Source organism: Chanodichthys erythropterus, chromosome 4 (genome assembly GCF_024489055.1).
Source record: "Chanodichthys erythropterus isolate Z2021 chromosome 4, ASM2448905v1, whole genome shotgun sequence".
In the NCBI taxonomy this organism is placed as follows: domain Eukaryota; kingdom Metazoa; phylum Chordata; class Actinopteri; order Cypriniformes; family Xenocyprididae; genus Chanodichthys; species Chanodichthys erythropterus.
The window spans coordinates 39,325,119-39,339,370 of NC_090224.1; the positions used below are offsets into that span (position 1 = coordinate 39,325,119).

General features: G+C 38.2%; 1 protein-coding gene across 4 annotated transcripts in view; it reads left to right on the forward strand.

Moving 5' to 3' along the window:
- ptprk (protein tyrosine phosphatase receptor type K) overlaps window positions 1-14,252 on the forward strand; it is a 177,196-nt gene that overhangs the window by 78,057 nt on the left and 84,887 nt on the right. For all 4 annotated transcript variants that reach the window (XM_067384979.1, XM_067384977.1, XM_067384981.1 and 1 more), the window contains exon 6: window positions 3,820-3,994. In XM_067384979.1, coding sequence (XP_067241080.1) covers window positions 3,820-3,994 — 175 coding nt within the window. The remainder of the gene's footprint in view (window positions 1-3,819; window positions 3,995-14,252) is intronic.

Consider the following 14,252-nt stretch of genomic DNA (forward strand, 5'->3'; position numbering starts at 1 on the left):
ATTATTACGGAAACAATGCACTTTAAAACAACACTTAATTGCAAATTGAATGTATAGTTGCTAATGCAACTAAATAAAAATGTATTATAGTTTACATTTTTATTTTGACCCATTTAAGTACATCTTTGCATGTAATTTCATAATTACATATATAATCTTTTAAATAATGGTTAAAGTGCACTGACAATCAATTATAGTACACTAAAATATACTTTAATGTAATTTATGTAAAAACTTGTATGTCATGTACTTAAATATATTTGTAATTGCACATGAAGTAGCAAATTTGTACATTTAAAATATATTAACTTTAAATATTGGATACAGTTAAAATGATAATCAAGCACTTTACATGTGCTTTAGTATGTTAAATACTTATTTAAAGCGTGACAAAATATTATCAAAACATAATGATTTAAAATAAAACTAATTTGACATTATGACAAGAGTGCGCTTTTAAAAGATGTCAGAAACAGTCATGGAAGTGTCTCTCTTTATTTCATTAATGTATTATGATTACACTTTATTTCTATGGTCTACTTTACATATTCTACTAACTATTACTTACTGATAGTCATCAGAACGTCTGTTGGGAGCATCAAAATAAAGTAGATATTAAGCAGACGGTCTATTAATACCCTATAATATTCCAATAAGAGTTAGTTGACATGATAGTTAGTAGAATGTCTAAAGTGGACTACTGAAATAAAGTGTAAGTACAGTTTAAAAAATGAAACCATATTGTCGGTGACCCATCAGAACAGACTGTGACTGGATTTTGGGTTGCGATCCTCCAGTCGAGCACCACTGAGCTAATGTCTTCTTAACGCGATCCGTGCTTTAGATCAGAGATGGGTTTCACCCTAATTGGCCGGGAATGTCAAGTTCAGGATGTGCGGGAGCAAACAAGTCTGCTGTTTTTAAGTTTGATTTCACGATACTCAAAGAATTGCATCATTTTCGGAAACTATATCGCATATTCATGGTCAACGGGTGTATATATAACCACAACTACTAATCAAGCAGCTGGAGAGAGACGCGGGTTCATTACAGCCGAGCCTGTCACAGAGAGAGCGTCTCCTCTCCTGCCCCTCAAATCTTCCCACTTTATTCATCCTGAAGGAAAATCCTGCTCTCTTAATGATGTCTGTGTCAGCGGGGTTTTCATGTCTGCGTGTTGTGCCGTGCCCTGCCGCTGCCCTTTCGTTGCGATTAACTAATGAGAGCGCTTCACGTACAGAAGTCAGTGCAGAGAAAGATTGAAGAGAGGAAGTGCCTGACAGGGTGGTAAAGTGTGTAGGAACAGTGACCTTTTCTGCTCTGATACATGAGGAGGTGAAAAAATGAAGAAAAGCAAGCGAGTGCTGGTGTCTGCTGCGCTTCTGACTAATATGAGATGGCAGTGTTAAAGGGGCTAATGAATGATCCTCTGTAGCACACACACACTCACACACACACAAACTGACACACAAAAAAACACTGCCGTCACTCCTCTAGTCAAGCGTCCCACAGAACAAGCTTAACGTTCAGTTCTGCTGGTGCTACTGTAAGGTCAAGTCCCAAATTCATGAGTAACGCTTTATTAAGGTGGAATAGTTAAACTACATATGTTTACTCCAGTAGTAACAGTAAATTATGCAAGCAGCTAACCCTAAACAAAACCCAGAATGATTTTTTCCAGCTGTTGAATGATAAAACACCGACAGCCAATCAGAATCCATTCTAATTTAAGGGCTTGTGCATTTAAAACTATGATTTAAAATGGAAGACGAGATTGCAGAGAAGTTAATCACTGAGTTCCAGAAAAATCCACCACTGTTTGACAAGTCAAACCCGCGCTAGTTTCAACAACATTGTTTTACTTCCTTTGAAGTTGCAGTGAAAAAGACTAGTTGTTTTTATTCCACCTATTGACTTCTTCTCTGTTAGATTAGATCGATTACACTAGCTATTCACTCCAAACATGGCATGCTGAGGACATCTTCTGGTTAAAGCATGTAAATGCAACAAGAACAGCATGTTGTACACACTTTGAAACCGCATCGCGTGACTTTAGAATAACAGACCGATATCAATCATTGGTGTGGACGCACATATAGTTATCGTTATAGTTATCTTTATAGTTATTGTTCTTGGTGTGAACGAGCCTTAACAGTTAAAGAAAAGCTTACCGTGTAAGAGCCGCGAGACTGTCATGTTTGCGTCTCTCGTTGACAGGAGCAAACTTCCCCTGTACGTGATTTTAAAATGTAAGATGGTACCCAGATTTCAACTACAATAAGATTTCACTTCTACTGTTAACGAAATTTCGGTAGGCTAAATTGTTTTCACTATGAGATCGATAGCTTAACTTACTTTTGTTAAGTTAGTATAGCCTGTTAACTGTCAGTGTCCTGGTAGCGGGACATTTGGTGCGATTATTTGTTGTTTTTGTGTTTTTTTATGCTTAATTAAAGTTCATCCTGTGAAAATCATTGCGTTACAATGGAGACGGTACTTTAAAACCTTTCAGAAGCTCAATTTTTGTGATATCAACTTCAAATTTGGACCTCAACTTGGTTAGACTTGTGTCTTTGATTTTCTGTCTATTGTAGAGTCCAGATTATTTTGTAAAATATATATTTTGAATAAAATAAAAAAAATGTTTAGTTCAGTTTAAATTCACTTTACAGTAAACTAGTAAGATAGTGTCGCAGTACACCAGTATTGACGATAATCGTGATATTCAAAGCATGAAATATCAACATTGTGTTAATTTAGGATGTGACAATATACCGATAACCACAATATTTAAAATGAATAGGACTCTTAAGATAACTTATTGTTAAATGAACAATATGAGTTACATTTTAGACATAGTATTATGTAAAAATTATTTGTTTTTTCTTTATTTCGCCAACGAAAATTTCTAAATTATGAAAAAGCAAAACAGAGTCCCCGTGCAACAGACAGACATGTTTTGATATACTGACTGAATCCGCGTTTAGAACGAATCAGTTTAATGATTAAATGAATCATTCAATAAAGACGGACACTTGCTTGCTTCCTGAATGAATCAGTTATTTGAACAAATCGTTTGAATGAATGACTCACTCACTCATTAAGACAGTGACTTGCTGCCACCTACTGGCAGTTTAGTTTCATATTTAAAGTACATTTTAATAAAAAGGTTAACATTAGAAATAATTCCATATTTAAATAATGAATTAAATTTATGTAGACAAATTGTAAATGCTGTGTAAATATATTAATGCCACTTCTCATTCTGTGTCACCTCTGTATTGCAAAGATAATAGTTTCATTATTTTGTTGATATTCATTTGATTGGTAATGTATAAATGTAATGTTTTATTTCTTCAGGTCTTAAAAAGGTTTTAAATTTGACTTAATGTGCAGAAACCCTGATAGAGAAAATTAAATAAACAAAGTAAAAATTAATTTGACTGATACATCCCCCCCCCCCAAGAATTCTATAGATATTGCAAAATATATCGTATCGTGAATTATTTTGGCCACAATAACCGTGGTGTGAAAAATCGAATATCGTGACAGCCCTACAGTAAAGTCAAACTTCAATAACTTTTTATAACATATAACTCTCAGTTCTGCAGTAATCTGCTGAGTGTTTTTAAAAAGAGACCAACCTTAAATCCGTATCCCACAGCATTCAATACATAACATGGAGCATTGTGAATGTTGACACACTCTGGGTGAATTATAACACCTGAAGCCATTATAATGGGCAGGAAATGACTGAATTAAATCAGACCTTCATATATTTTATTCTTCATCTCTCTTGCTCTTCTGACACATATACAGCGGCGTAACGGAGAGGACATTCCAGTGGCGGAGAAGAAAAACATCAACCACAGGAAGTTTGCAGCCTCCTTCCGCCTGAGAGAGGTGACCAGTCAGGACCAAGATCTGTACCGCTGCGTCACCCAATCAGAGAGAGGCTCTGGCGTCTCCAACTTCGCTGGACTCATAGTCAGAGGTAAAGGCTTGCTTTGTTATTTATGCTATATATTAAAATAAACAGTATTCTAATTGGATGAGCCTTTTACAAAAGGGTACAGCATTGTTTATTATCATATATAATGAACAAAGGCTGTGATTTTATAGGCTAGTTTAAGGCCAAATCAAGGAGAACCCACCATGGCTACAGCGAACATCTGCTTATCTAAACGCTAATAAATAATACAAATGCATTCATAATTGAGTTCCCATTGGGCACATGATGCCATATTAATATGCACGACCTGTTTAAGCAAACACATCTCATTGGGTGTTTTTTGGCGACCTACCCTGAACCGTACAAGAGCGTGCAGAAGCACTGGGGTCCGTAGAGTGGCGCGTGAAGTTCCCCGTGTGCAGATGCGACTCTGAGAGCGATAGTTAGCGGCGGCCGGAGGGCAGAAGGGCCGGTTGAGTCTCAGCCGCGCTGACAGCTCAGATATCTCCACCACACTTCCCAGCTGACATCCTGCTACAAGGATACCAAAGATGGTAATTTCAGCGGAAATTTTTGGGCCATGGATTTGTGCGTGTGCTAATGGGAGCTGGCACGGAGTTGCCTATTGTCGCACGTGACCCCGGGCTAGTGCTTTATTAGCTCCCGCTCTCCCTAATGCGGGGCGACAGCGGGCCCTCCCGGCTGTTTGGGGCCGCTTTGTAACAAATGAAAATTTCAGTGGCGGATTCTTGTGCTGGAGAAGGATCGATCTGTGTGTCCTCCAGCTGCAGCGAGAGAGACGGGAGGGGAAGAAAACACAAAACAGTTGTGGCCGCGGCGCGAGGGGAGCGCGGCGGGTTTGGCCCAGGGTTTAGAGTAATGACATTAGCCTGCTCTCGCAGAGAATAAACTGAATTGACAAGACGTGTGCTGTGAAATAGATTCAAACACAAACAGGCACTAAGCTCTGTTTTTATTAGACACCAGTGGATCTAAAGCAGAGTTTTCCTGTGCGGCTGCAGAAAGACCTGCGCAAACTCACTCTTCAAACTCACTCTTCTTCAAACTCACTCTTCTTCAAACTCACTCTTCTTCAAACTCGCTCTTCTTCAAACTCGCTCTTCTTCAAACTCACTCTTCTTCAAACTCGCTCTTCTTCAAACTCGCTCTTCTTCAAACTCACTCTTCTTCAAACTCACTCTTCTTCAAACTCGATCTTCCTCAAACTCGCTCTTCTTCAAACTCGCTCTTCTTCAAACTCACTCTTCTTCAAACTCACTCTTCCTCAAACTCACTCTTCTTCAAACTCACTCTTCTTCAAACTCACTCTTCTTCAAACTCGCTCTTCTTCAAACTCACTCTTCTTCAAACTCACTCTTCTTCAAACTCGCTCTTCTTCAAACTCACTCTTCTTCAAACTCACTCTTCTTCAAACTCACTCTTCTTCAAACTCGCTCTTCTTCAAACTCACTCTTCTTCAAACTCGCTCTTCTTCAAACTCACTCTTCTTCAAACTCGCTCTTCTAAAAAACTCACTCTTCTTCAAACTCACTCTTCTTCAAACTCACTCTTCTTCAAACTCGCTCTTCTTCAAACTCACTCTTCTTCAAACTCGCTCTTCTTCAAACTCACTCTTCTTCAAACTCACTCTTCTTCAAACTCGCTCTTCTTCAAACTCACTCTTCTTCAAACTCGCTCTTCTTCAAACTCGCTCTTCTTCAAACTCACTCTTCTTCAAACTCACTCTTCTTCAAACTCACTCTTCTTCAAACTCACTCTTCTTCAAACTCACTCTTCTTCAAACTCACTCTTCTTCAAACTCGCTCTTCTTCAAACTCACTCTTCTTCAAACTCGCTCTTCTTCAAACTCACTCTTCTTCAAACTCGCTCTTCTTCAAACTCACTCTTCTTCAAACTCACTCTTCTTCAAACTCACTCTTCTTCAAACTCACTCTTCTTCAAACTCACTCTTCTTCAAACTCACTCTTCTTCAAACTCACTCTTCTTCAAACTCACTCTTCTTCAAACTCACTCTTCTTCAAACTCGCTCTTCTTCAAACTCACTCTTCCTCAAACTCACTCTTCTTCAAACTCACTCTTCTTCAAACTCACTCTTCTTCAAACTCACTCTTCTTCAAACTCGCTCTTCTTCAAACTCACTCTTCTTCAAACTCACTCTTCTTCAAACTCGCTCTTCTTCAAACTCACTCTTCTTCAAACTCACTCTTCTTCAAACTCGCTCTTCTTCAAACTCACTCTTCTTCAAACTCACTCTTCTTCAAACTCACTCTTCTTCAAACTCGCTCTTCTTCAAACTCACTCTTCTTCAAACTCACTCTTCTTCAAACTCACTCTTCTTCAAACTCACTCTTCTTCAAACTCGCTCTTCTTCAAACTCACTCTTCTTCAAACTCACTCTTCTTCAAACTCACTCTTCTTCAAACTCGCTCTTCTTCAAACTCACTCTTCTTCAAACTCACTCTTCTTCAAACTCACTCTTCTTCAAACTCACTCTTCTTCAAACTCACTCTTCTTCAAACTCACTCTTCTTCAAACTCGCTCTTCTTCAAACTCACTCTTCTTCAAACTCACTCTTCTTCAAACTCACTCTTCTTCAAACTCACTCTTCTTCAAACTCACTCTTCTTCAAACTCGCTCTTCTTCAAACTCACTCTTCTTCAAACTCGCTCTTCTTCAAACTCACTCTTCTTCAAACTCACTCTTCTTCAAACTCACTCTTCTTCAAACTCACTCTTCTTCAAACTCACTCTTCTTCAAACTCACTCTTCTTCAAACTCACTCTTCTTCAAACTCACTCTTCTTCAAACTCACTCTTCTTCAAACTCACTCTTCTTCAAACTCACTCTTCTTCAAACTCACTCTTCTTCAAACTCACTCTTCTTCAAACTCGCTCTTCTTCAAACTCACTCTTCTTCAAACTCACTCTTCTTCAAACTCGCTCTTCTTCAAACTCACTCTTCTTCAAACTCGCTCTTCTTCAAACTCACTCTTCTTCAAACTCGCTCTTCTTCAAACTCACTCTTCTTCAAACTCGCTCTTCTTCAAACTCACTCTTCTTCAAACTCACTCTTCTTCAAACTCACTCTTCTTCAAACTCACTCTTCTTCAAACTCACTCTTCTTCAAACTCACTCTTCTTCAAACTCACTCTTCTTCAAACTCACTCTTCAAACTCACTCTTCTTCAAACTCACTCTTCTTCAAACTCACTCTTCTTCAAACTCACTCTTCTTCAAACTCGCTCTTCTTCAAACTCACTCTTCTTCAAACTCACTCTTCTTCAAACTCACTCTTCTTCAAACTCACTCTTCTTCAAACTCACTCTTCTTCAAACTCACTCTTCTTCAAACTCACTCTTCTTCAAACTCGCTCTTCTTCAAACTCACTCTTCCTCAAACTCACTCTTCTTCAAACTCACTCTTCTTCAAACTCACTCTTCTTCAAACTCGCTCTTCTTCAAACTCACTCTTCTTCAAATTCGCTTCTTCAAACTCGCTCTTCTTCAAACTCACTCTTCTTCAAACTCGCTCTTCTTCAAACTCACTCTTCTTCAAACTCGCTCTTCTAAAAAACTCACTCTTCTTCAAACTCACTCTTCTTCAAACTCACTCTTCTTCAAACTCGCTCTTCTTCAAACTCGATCTTCCTCAAACTCACTCTTCTTCAAACTCACTCTTCTTCAAACTCACTCTTCTTCAAACTCACTCTTCTTCAAACTCGCTCTTCTTCAAACTCACTCTTCTTCAAACTCACTCTTCTTCAAACTCACTCTTCTTCAAACTCGCTCTTCTTCAAACTCACTCTTCTTCAAACTCACTCTTCTTCAAACTCACTCTTCTTCAAACTCACTCTTCTTCAAACTCGCTCTTCTTCAAACTCACTCTTCTTCAAACTCACTCTTCTTCAAACTCACTCTTCTTCAAACTCACTCTTCTTCAAACTCGCTCTTCTTCAAACTCACTCTTCTTCAAACTCGCTCTTCTTCAAACTCACTCTTCTTCAAACTCGCTCTTCTTCAAACTCACTCTTCTTCAAACTCGCTCTTCTTCAAACTCACTCTTCTTCAAACTCGCTCTTCTTCAAACTCGCTCTTCTTCAAACTCACTCTTCTTCAAACTCGCTCTTCTTCAAACTCACTCTTCTTCAAACTCAAACTTCTTCTTCAAACTCACTCTTCTTCAAACTCGCTCTTCTTCAAACTCACTCTTCTTCAAACTCACTCTTCTTCAAACTCACTCTTCTTCAAACTCGCTCTTCTTCAAACTCACTCTTCTTCAAACTCACTCTTCTTCAAACTCGCTCTTCTTCAAACTCACTCTTCTTCAAACTCACTCTTCTTCAAATTCACTCTTCAAACTCGCTCTTCTTCAAACTCACTCTTCTTCAAACTCACTCTTCTTCAAACTCACTCTTCTTCAAACTCGCTCTTCTTCAAACTCACTCTTCTTCAAACTCGCTCTTCTTCAAACTCGCTCTTCTTCAAACTCACTCTTCTTCAAACTCACTCTTCTTCAAATTCACTCTTCAAACTCACTCTTCTTCAAACTCACTCTTCTTCAAACTCGCTCTTCTTCAAACTCACTCTTCTTCAAACTCACTCTTCTTCAAACTCACTCTTCTTCAAACTCACTCTTCTTAAAACTCTTCCTCAAACTCACTCTTCCTCAAACTCACTCTTCTTCAAACTCACTCTTCTTCAACTCGCTCTTCTTCAAACTCACTCGTCCTCAAACTCACTCTTCTTCAAACTCACTCTTCTTCAAACTCACTCTTCCTCAAACTCACTCTTCTTCAAACTCGCTCTTCTTCAAACTCACTCTTCTTCAAACTCGCTCTTCTTCAAACTCACTCTTCTTCAATCTCGATCTTCTTCAGTCTCGATCTTTTTCAATCTTGCTCTTCTTCAAACTCACTCGTCTTCAAACTCACTCTTCTTCAAACTCACTCTTCTTCAAACTCACTCTTCTTCAAACTCGCTCTTCTTCAAACTCACTCGTCTTCAAACTCACTCTTCTTCAAACTCGCTCTTCTTCAAACTCACTCGTCTTCAAACTCACTCTTCTTCAATCTCGATCATCTTCAGTCTCGATCTTTTTCAAACTTGCTCCTCTTCAAACTCACTCGTCTTCAAACTCACTCTTCTTCAAACTCGCTCATCTTGTGAATATGTCATTAAACTCACTCTTCTTCAAACTCGCTCTTCTTCAAACTCACTCTTCCTCAAACGCACTCTTCTTCAATCTCGCTCTTCTGGTTGGAACTGAAAGGCTTTTGGTGTTTTGAGCCTGACGTCACAGGAGAAAGTCCGTCTACTTTAATGTCTGCAAGAACTAATAGACCTGGACCTTCACACTGATAATGAAAAGCTAAGAATTAATTAAATCAAATTAAACTTTTAAATAAACAAATTGGGCTGCACAAGCAATGAAAATAAAAGTGGAATTGTGAAACAGCTCAAATCACGATTATCAAATCAAAGGCTGTGATTTAATTAAAGTATTGAAGTTTTTTCTTTGTTGCACATGTTACATGTACGTACTGTATTAATAATAATAAATTATACATAATTACATGCAACTAACCCTAAACCAAACCCTAAGTACTTGCAGTTTATTAATATTACTCATTACTTTAATTACACTGTAACAAGGACACCTTAAAGTAAAGTATAACTGAAGTATATAATCTGTCTTTATTTAAATTCACATAATTTCCAACAGAAAAACTTCAGAATTTCACCAGTTTTCCATCAAAAATAAAATAAAAGCTCAAGGATTTGATGTGCTAAAAGCCAAAGGGTTTGGATTTTTGAAAAGGAAGAATTACACTATTGTAATTTGTAGTTGTTTCTTGTAAAGAGTAAAAACAAGTGTGACTCTATGTACATTAACAGTTGGGTTCTTGTTTTTTGTATCTCAGCAGTTGCATATGAGACATTTCAATATGAAATAAAGTGTCATATCGCTGTTCAAATCACAATATAATTTAGTGGCCAAGTCGTGCAGCCCTATATTTATCTCCAAAGAACCATACAGTCAACTCAAGAACACTATATGTTTAAGAAGAAGCATCGAAGAACCGCTCAAATCTCCAGATGCAGATGTGCTTGTGTTGGAGCGAGACGGCAGAGAGATATGGAGACGATGATTGTTTGCTACTTGTGATTTTCTAATGACTAGATAACAGGCTGTCACCCTCCTGTGAGCGCGGCACCCTGTCGCAAACACGCGGCTGATCGCTGGTAAATATGCCTGGAGAGACGGGAGAGATCAGGAGTTGAAACGAGGGAGATTTTAAAGACCCCGGCGCCGCGCATGCTGACGGATCGTTAAAGTTTGATGAAGCGCGATCGTCTGATACTTCCCGATGATGCGCACACAGAACAAACGCAAACAAACCAAAAGAGCCAAAATGTCAACAACTCTGAAAGCTTCATCTGAGAGAATCTGAGAGAATGAAGAACAGAAAGCGGTTCATTAATGTCACAAGCGCGGCTTCCTGACTGTGATACGCATCAATGCTTCATTCGCTTTCACCAAACACACTGCTGTGCTCTCACATGCTCACCTGCGACACTCGGGTCTGGAGTCAAACCTCTGACAAACCTGACAAAGACGGCTGTAGATGTGTCTTAATGCCCACAAAGCCAGATCAGCCAGTGCAAAAGAGTCAAACGTTTGGGGTCGGTACGATTTCTGAAAGAGTCTCTTCTGCTCACCAAGACTGCATTTATATGATCAAAAATACAGTAAAAACAGTGAAATATTATTCAAATGTAAAACAGCTGTTTTCTCTGTAAATATATAATAAAGTGTAATTTATTCCTGTGATCAAAGCTGAATTTATTTGATCAAAAATACAGTAAAAATGTGAAATATATATATAATTTAAAATAACTTATTTCTATGTGAATATATATTAACATATAATTTATTCCTGTGATCAAAGCTGATTTTTTTTAATCAAAAATACAGTAAAAATTTGAAAAATGTTTACAATTTAAAATAACATTTCTATGTGAATATATAGTAAAATATAATTTATTCCTGTAATCAAAGCTGAATTTATTTAATCAAAAATACAGTAAAAATTTGAAATATATTTACAATTTAAAATAACATTTCTATGTGAATATATAGTAAAATAAAATTTATTCCTGTGATCAAAGCTGATTTTTTTAATCAAAAATACAGTAAAAATTTGAAAAATGTTTACAATTTAAAATAACATTTCTATGTGAATATATAGTAAAATATAATTTATTCCTGTAATCAAAGCTGAATTTATTTAATCAAAAATACAGTAAAAATTTGAAATATATTTACAATTTAAAATAACTTATTTCTATGTGAATATATAGTAAAATATAATTTATTCCTGTAATCAAAGCTGAATTTTCAGCATCATTACTCCAGTCTTCAGTGTCACATGATCCTTCAGAAATCATTCTGATATGATGATTTGATGCTCAAGAAACATTTATGATTATTATCAGTGTTGAAAACAGTTCATATTTTTGTGGAAACTGATTTCTCAGGATTCTTTGATGAACAGAAAGTTCAAAAGAACAGTATTTATTTGAAACAGAATCTTTTGAAACATTATAAATGTCTTTACTGTCACTTTTGATCAACTTAATGTGTCCTTGATGAATAAAAGTATTAATTTCTTTCAAAAAATGTAAAATCTTTGAGCAGTATATTGTGTGTCAGAGTGTCGTCTGGTGACAGATGTCAGGGGTCGGACCAGCGTATGTGGCGTGATGAGTGTTGGTTTTGGATAGTGTGTGTGTGTGTGTGTGTGTGTGTGTGTGTGTGTGTGTGTGTGTGTGTGAGGTGACGGACAGGAAGAGGTGATCACATATCCTGTCTGCGTGGAGAGAGAGAGAGAGTGATGTGCAGGAGACAGGGATCAGTCTGTCTCTCTCTCTAACGCTGTCCGTCAGGTGTTAGATTGCCGTGTCCCCTGATCCATATTCGCTCGCTTCTGTCATCTCTTTCCCTTCACAAGCCCCATCAAAACTTCAAAATAAAAAAGCTGTGACTCTTCCCACAGGAAATATTTCCTTTTGCTTTTCCTCCCTCACATATTCTCCTTCCCTTTATGTCTGTCTCTCTTCTCTCTTTACCTTTTCTTTTTTTAACCCGGCCTTGCTTTGATCAAACACGTCCCTGCCAGGTCCTCGCGCGTGTGAAATAAATGACAAAAAAAGATTATTTCTCTGACTATAAGATGTTGAGTCGAGGCCAAGTGCATTTTCCAATTGCATGATGGCAGCATTCACCGGTGTGTGTGTGTGTGTGTGTGTGTGTGTGTGTAAGACAGATGAGACAGGGCTTAAGGAAGGCTAACAGCGGGGCACAGCGCTATCATGCGCTCATGTCAGCCACACATGATGGATGACCCGCGTGAAACAGCCGGTGACACATGACAGAGAGAGATTCACGCTCACGTCTCGCTCTCAGCGCTCGCCCCACTGCTGAAATTAACCCTGTTCAACCCAAGGCCGTTACTGTTAACAACAAAGTTTGTATGCATATTAATTACAACACTTAAAGGGTTAATTCACCCAAAAATGAAAATTCAGTCATTAATTCCTCTCCCTCATGTCTTTCCACACCCGTAAGACCTTCTTTCATCTTCAGAACACACATTAAGATATTTTTGATGAATTTCGAGAGGTTTATGATAACATAATCAACACTTTCAAGGTCCAGAAAGGAACTAAAGACATCGTTAAAACAGTCATGTGACTGCAGTGGTTCAACCTTAATGTTATGAAGAGACGAGAATACTTTTTGTGCACAAAAACAAAACAAAAATAATGACTTTATTCAACAATCTCTTCTGTTCTGTGTCACTTTCATACGTTGTTTATGTCCAGCGCTTCCAGGTTCATCGTCAGAACGGCGACTCGTTATTGGCCGGCTCGTGCATGATGCATCGTGCTGATCACATGACCAGCTTTGGCCAATACTGAGCCGGCATTCGTACGTATTCACGGAAGGATGCGTCACCTGCATAAGATAATAACACAGAAGAGAAGAGATTTGTTTTGTTTTTGCGCACAAAAAGTATTCTCGTCTCTTCATAACATTAAGGTTGAACCACTGCAGTCACATGACTGTTTTAATGATGTCTTTAGTACCTTTCTGGAACTTGTCTTGATTATAGATATTGAGTCATAAACCTCTCAGATTTCATCAAAATATCTTAATTTGTGTTCTGAAGATGAATGAAGGTCTTACGGGTGTGGAACGACATGAGGGAGAGTAATTAATGACAGAAATAAATTTTTTTGTGTGAACTAACCCTTCAAATGAATCTCACAAAGCCGACTGTAGATTTCTTTACATATTCTGTCAAAAAGGAAAACTGGAAAAGTTGTTTATTTGCTGCTGTCTCAAACAGAATAGAATTATATCAATTTTAAAATCGAATATGTAAATAAAACTCATCACAGTTTAATAACCCTGATTCACCCTGCCACCGAAGCATCAAACAGATCGCGTCGAGGCTTTCAGCTAATATATGAACACGGCTCCATTCACTCGCTCCAGACGCCGGTCCACTAAAAGCTCTCGCTCGTGTCTGAGTGTTTGTGGCTCTGAGAGCGCGTGTCAGTGGCTCTAATGAATTGAGATGAATGTCGTTTGTCTGCAGGTTCAAGCACAAACGAATGAGGCTTTTTGCTGGCTCCTTAAAGAGCCCTGTCTGCTCTCGGACGCTTTGTTTTCTGAGGAACACAAATAAGCGCAGCCGTTCACATTAATGCGTGACTCTGCTCTCTGAGTCTCTTCATTAGTGGTAAAAGGCAGATGTACCACGGTGTTTTATGTTGATGGACACGCTAATAAACAGCATCTTTTATATCACGTAGATGGCTGCCTATCATCATCCACATCCAAAACAACAGATTGAGTGACGCCGTCGTAATAAAGAACGAACAAACATGGAGAAGTTTCCCTGAACGGGATCTGTGCACTCAACGTTAATGCGTTCGGCACAGATATCCAGCAGAATGAGAGCACAGCGCACTATTCAAGCAAAACATCTCTGATTTCTGTCTCTTGATGTCGGGGTGAAGCGTGACCTGCTCATGCTCTGGAAGGTTTGGTGATTTACCCGTGCGCTGTAATAACCGGCTGTAAAGGGTAACGTCTCGTATGTCAGAGAGTGATTGACGAAAGCAGATGCTCCGGTAAATGTCACATTTAAAATAATACATGAGAAATAAAAGAGGTGATGTCATCACACGGCTCAAAACAAGTCAACAAGAAA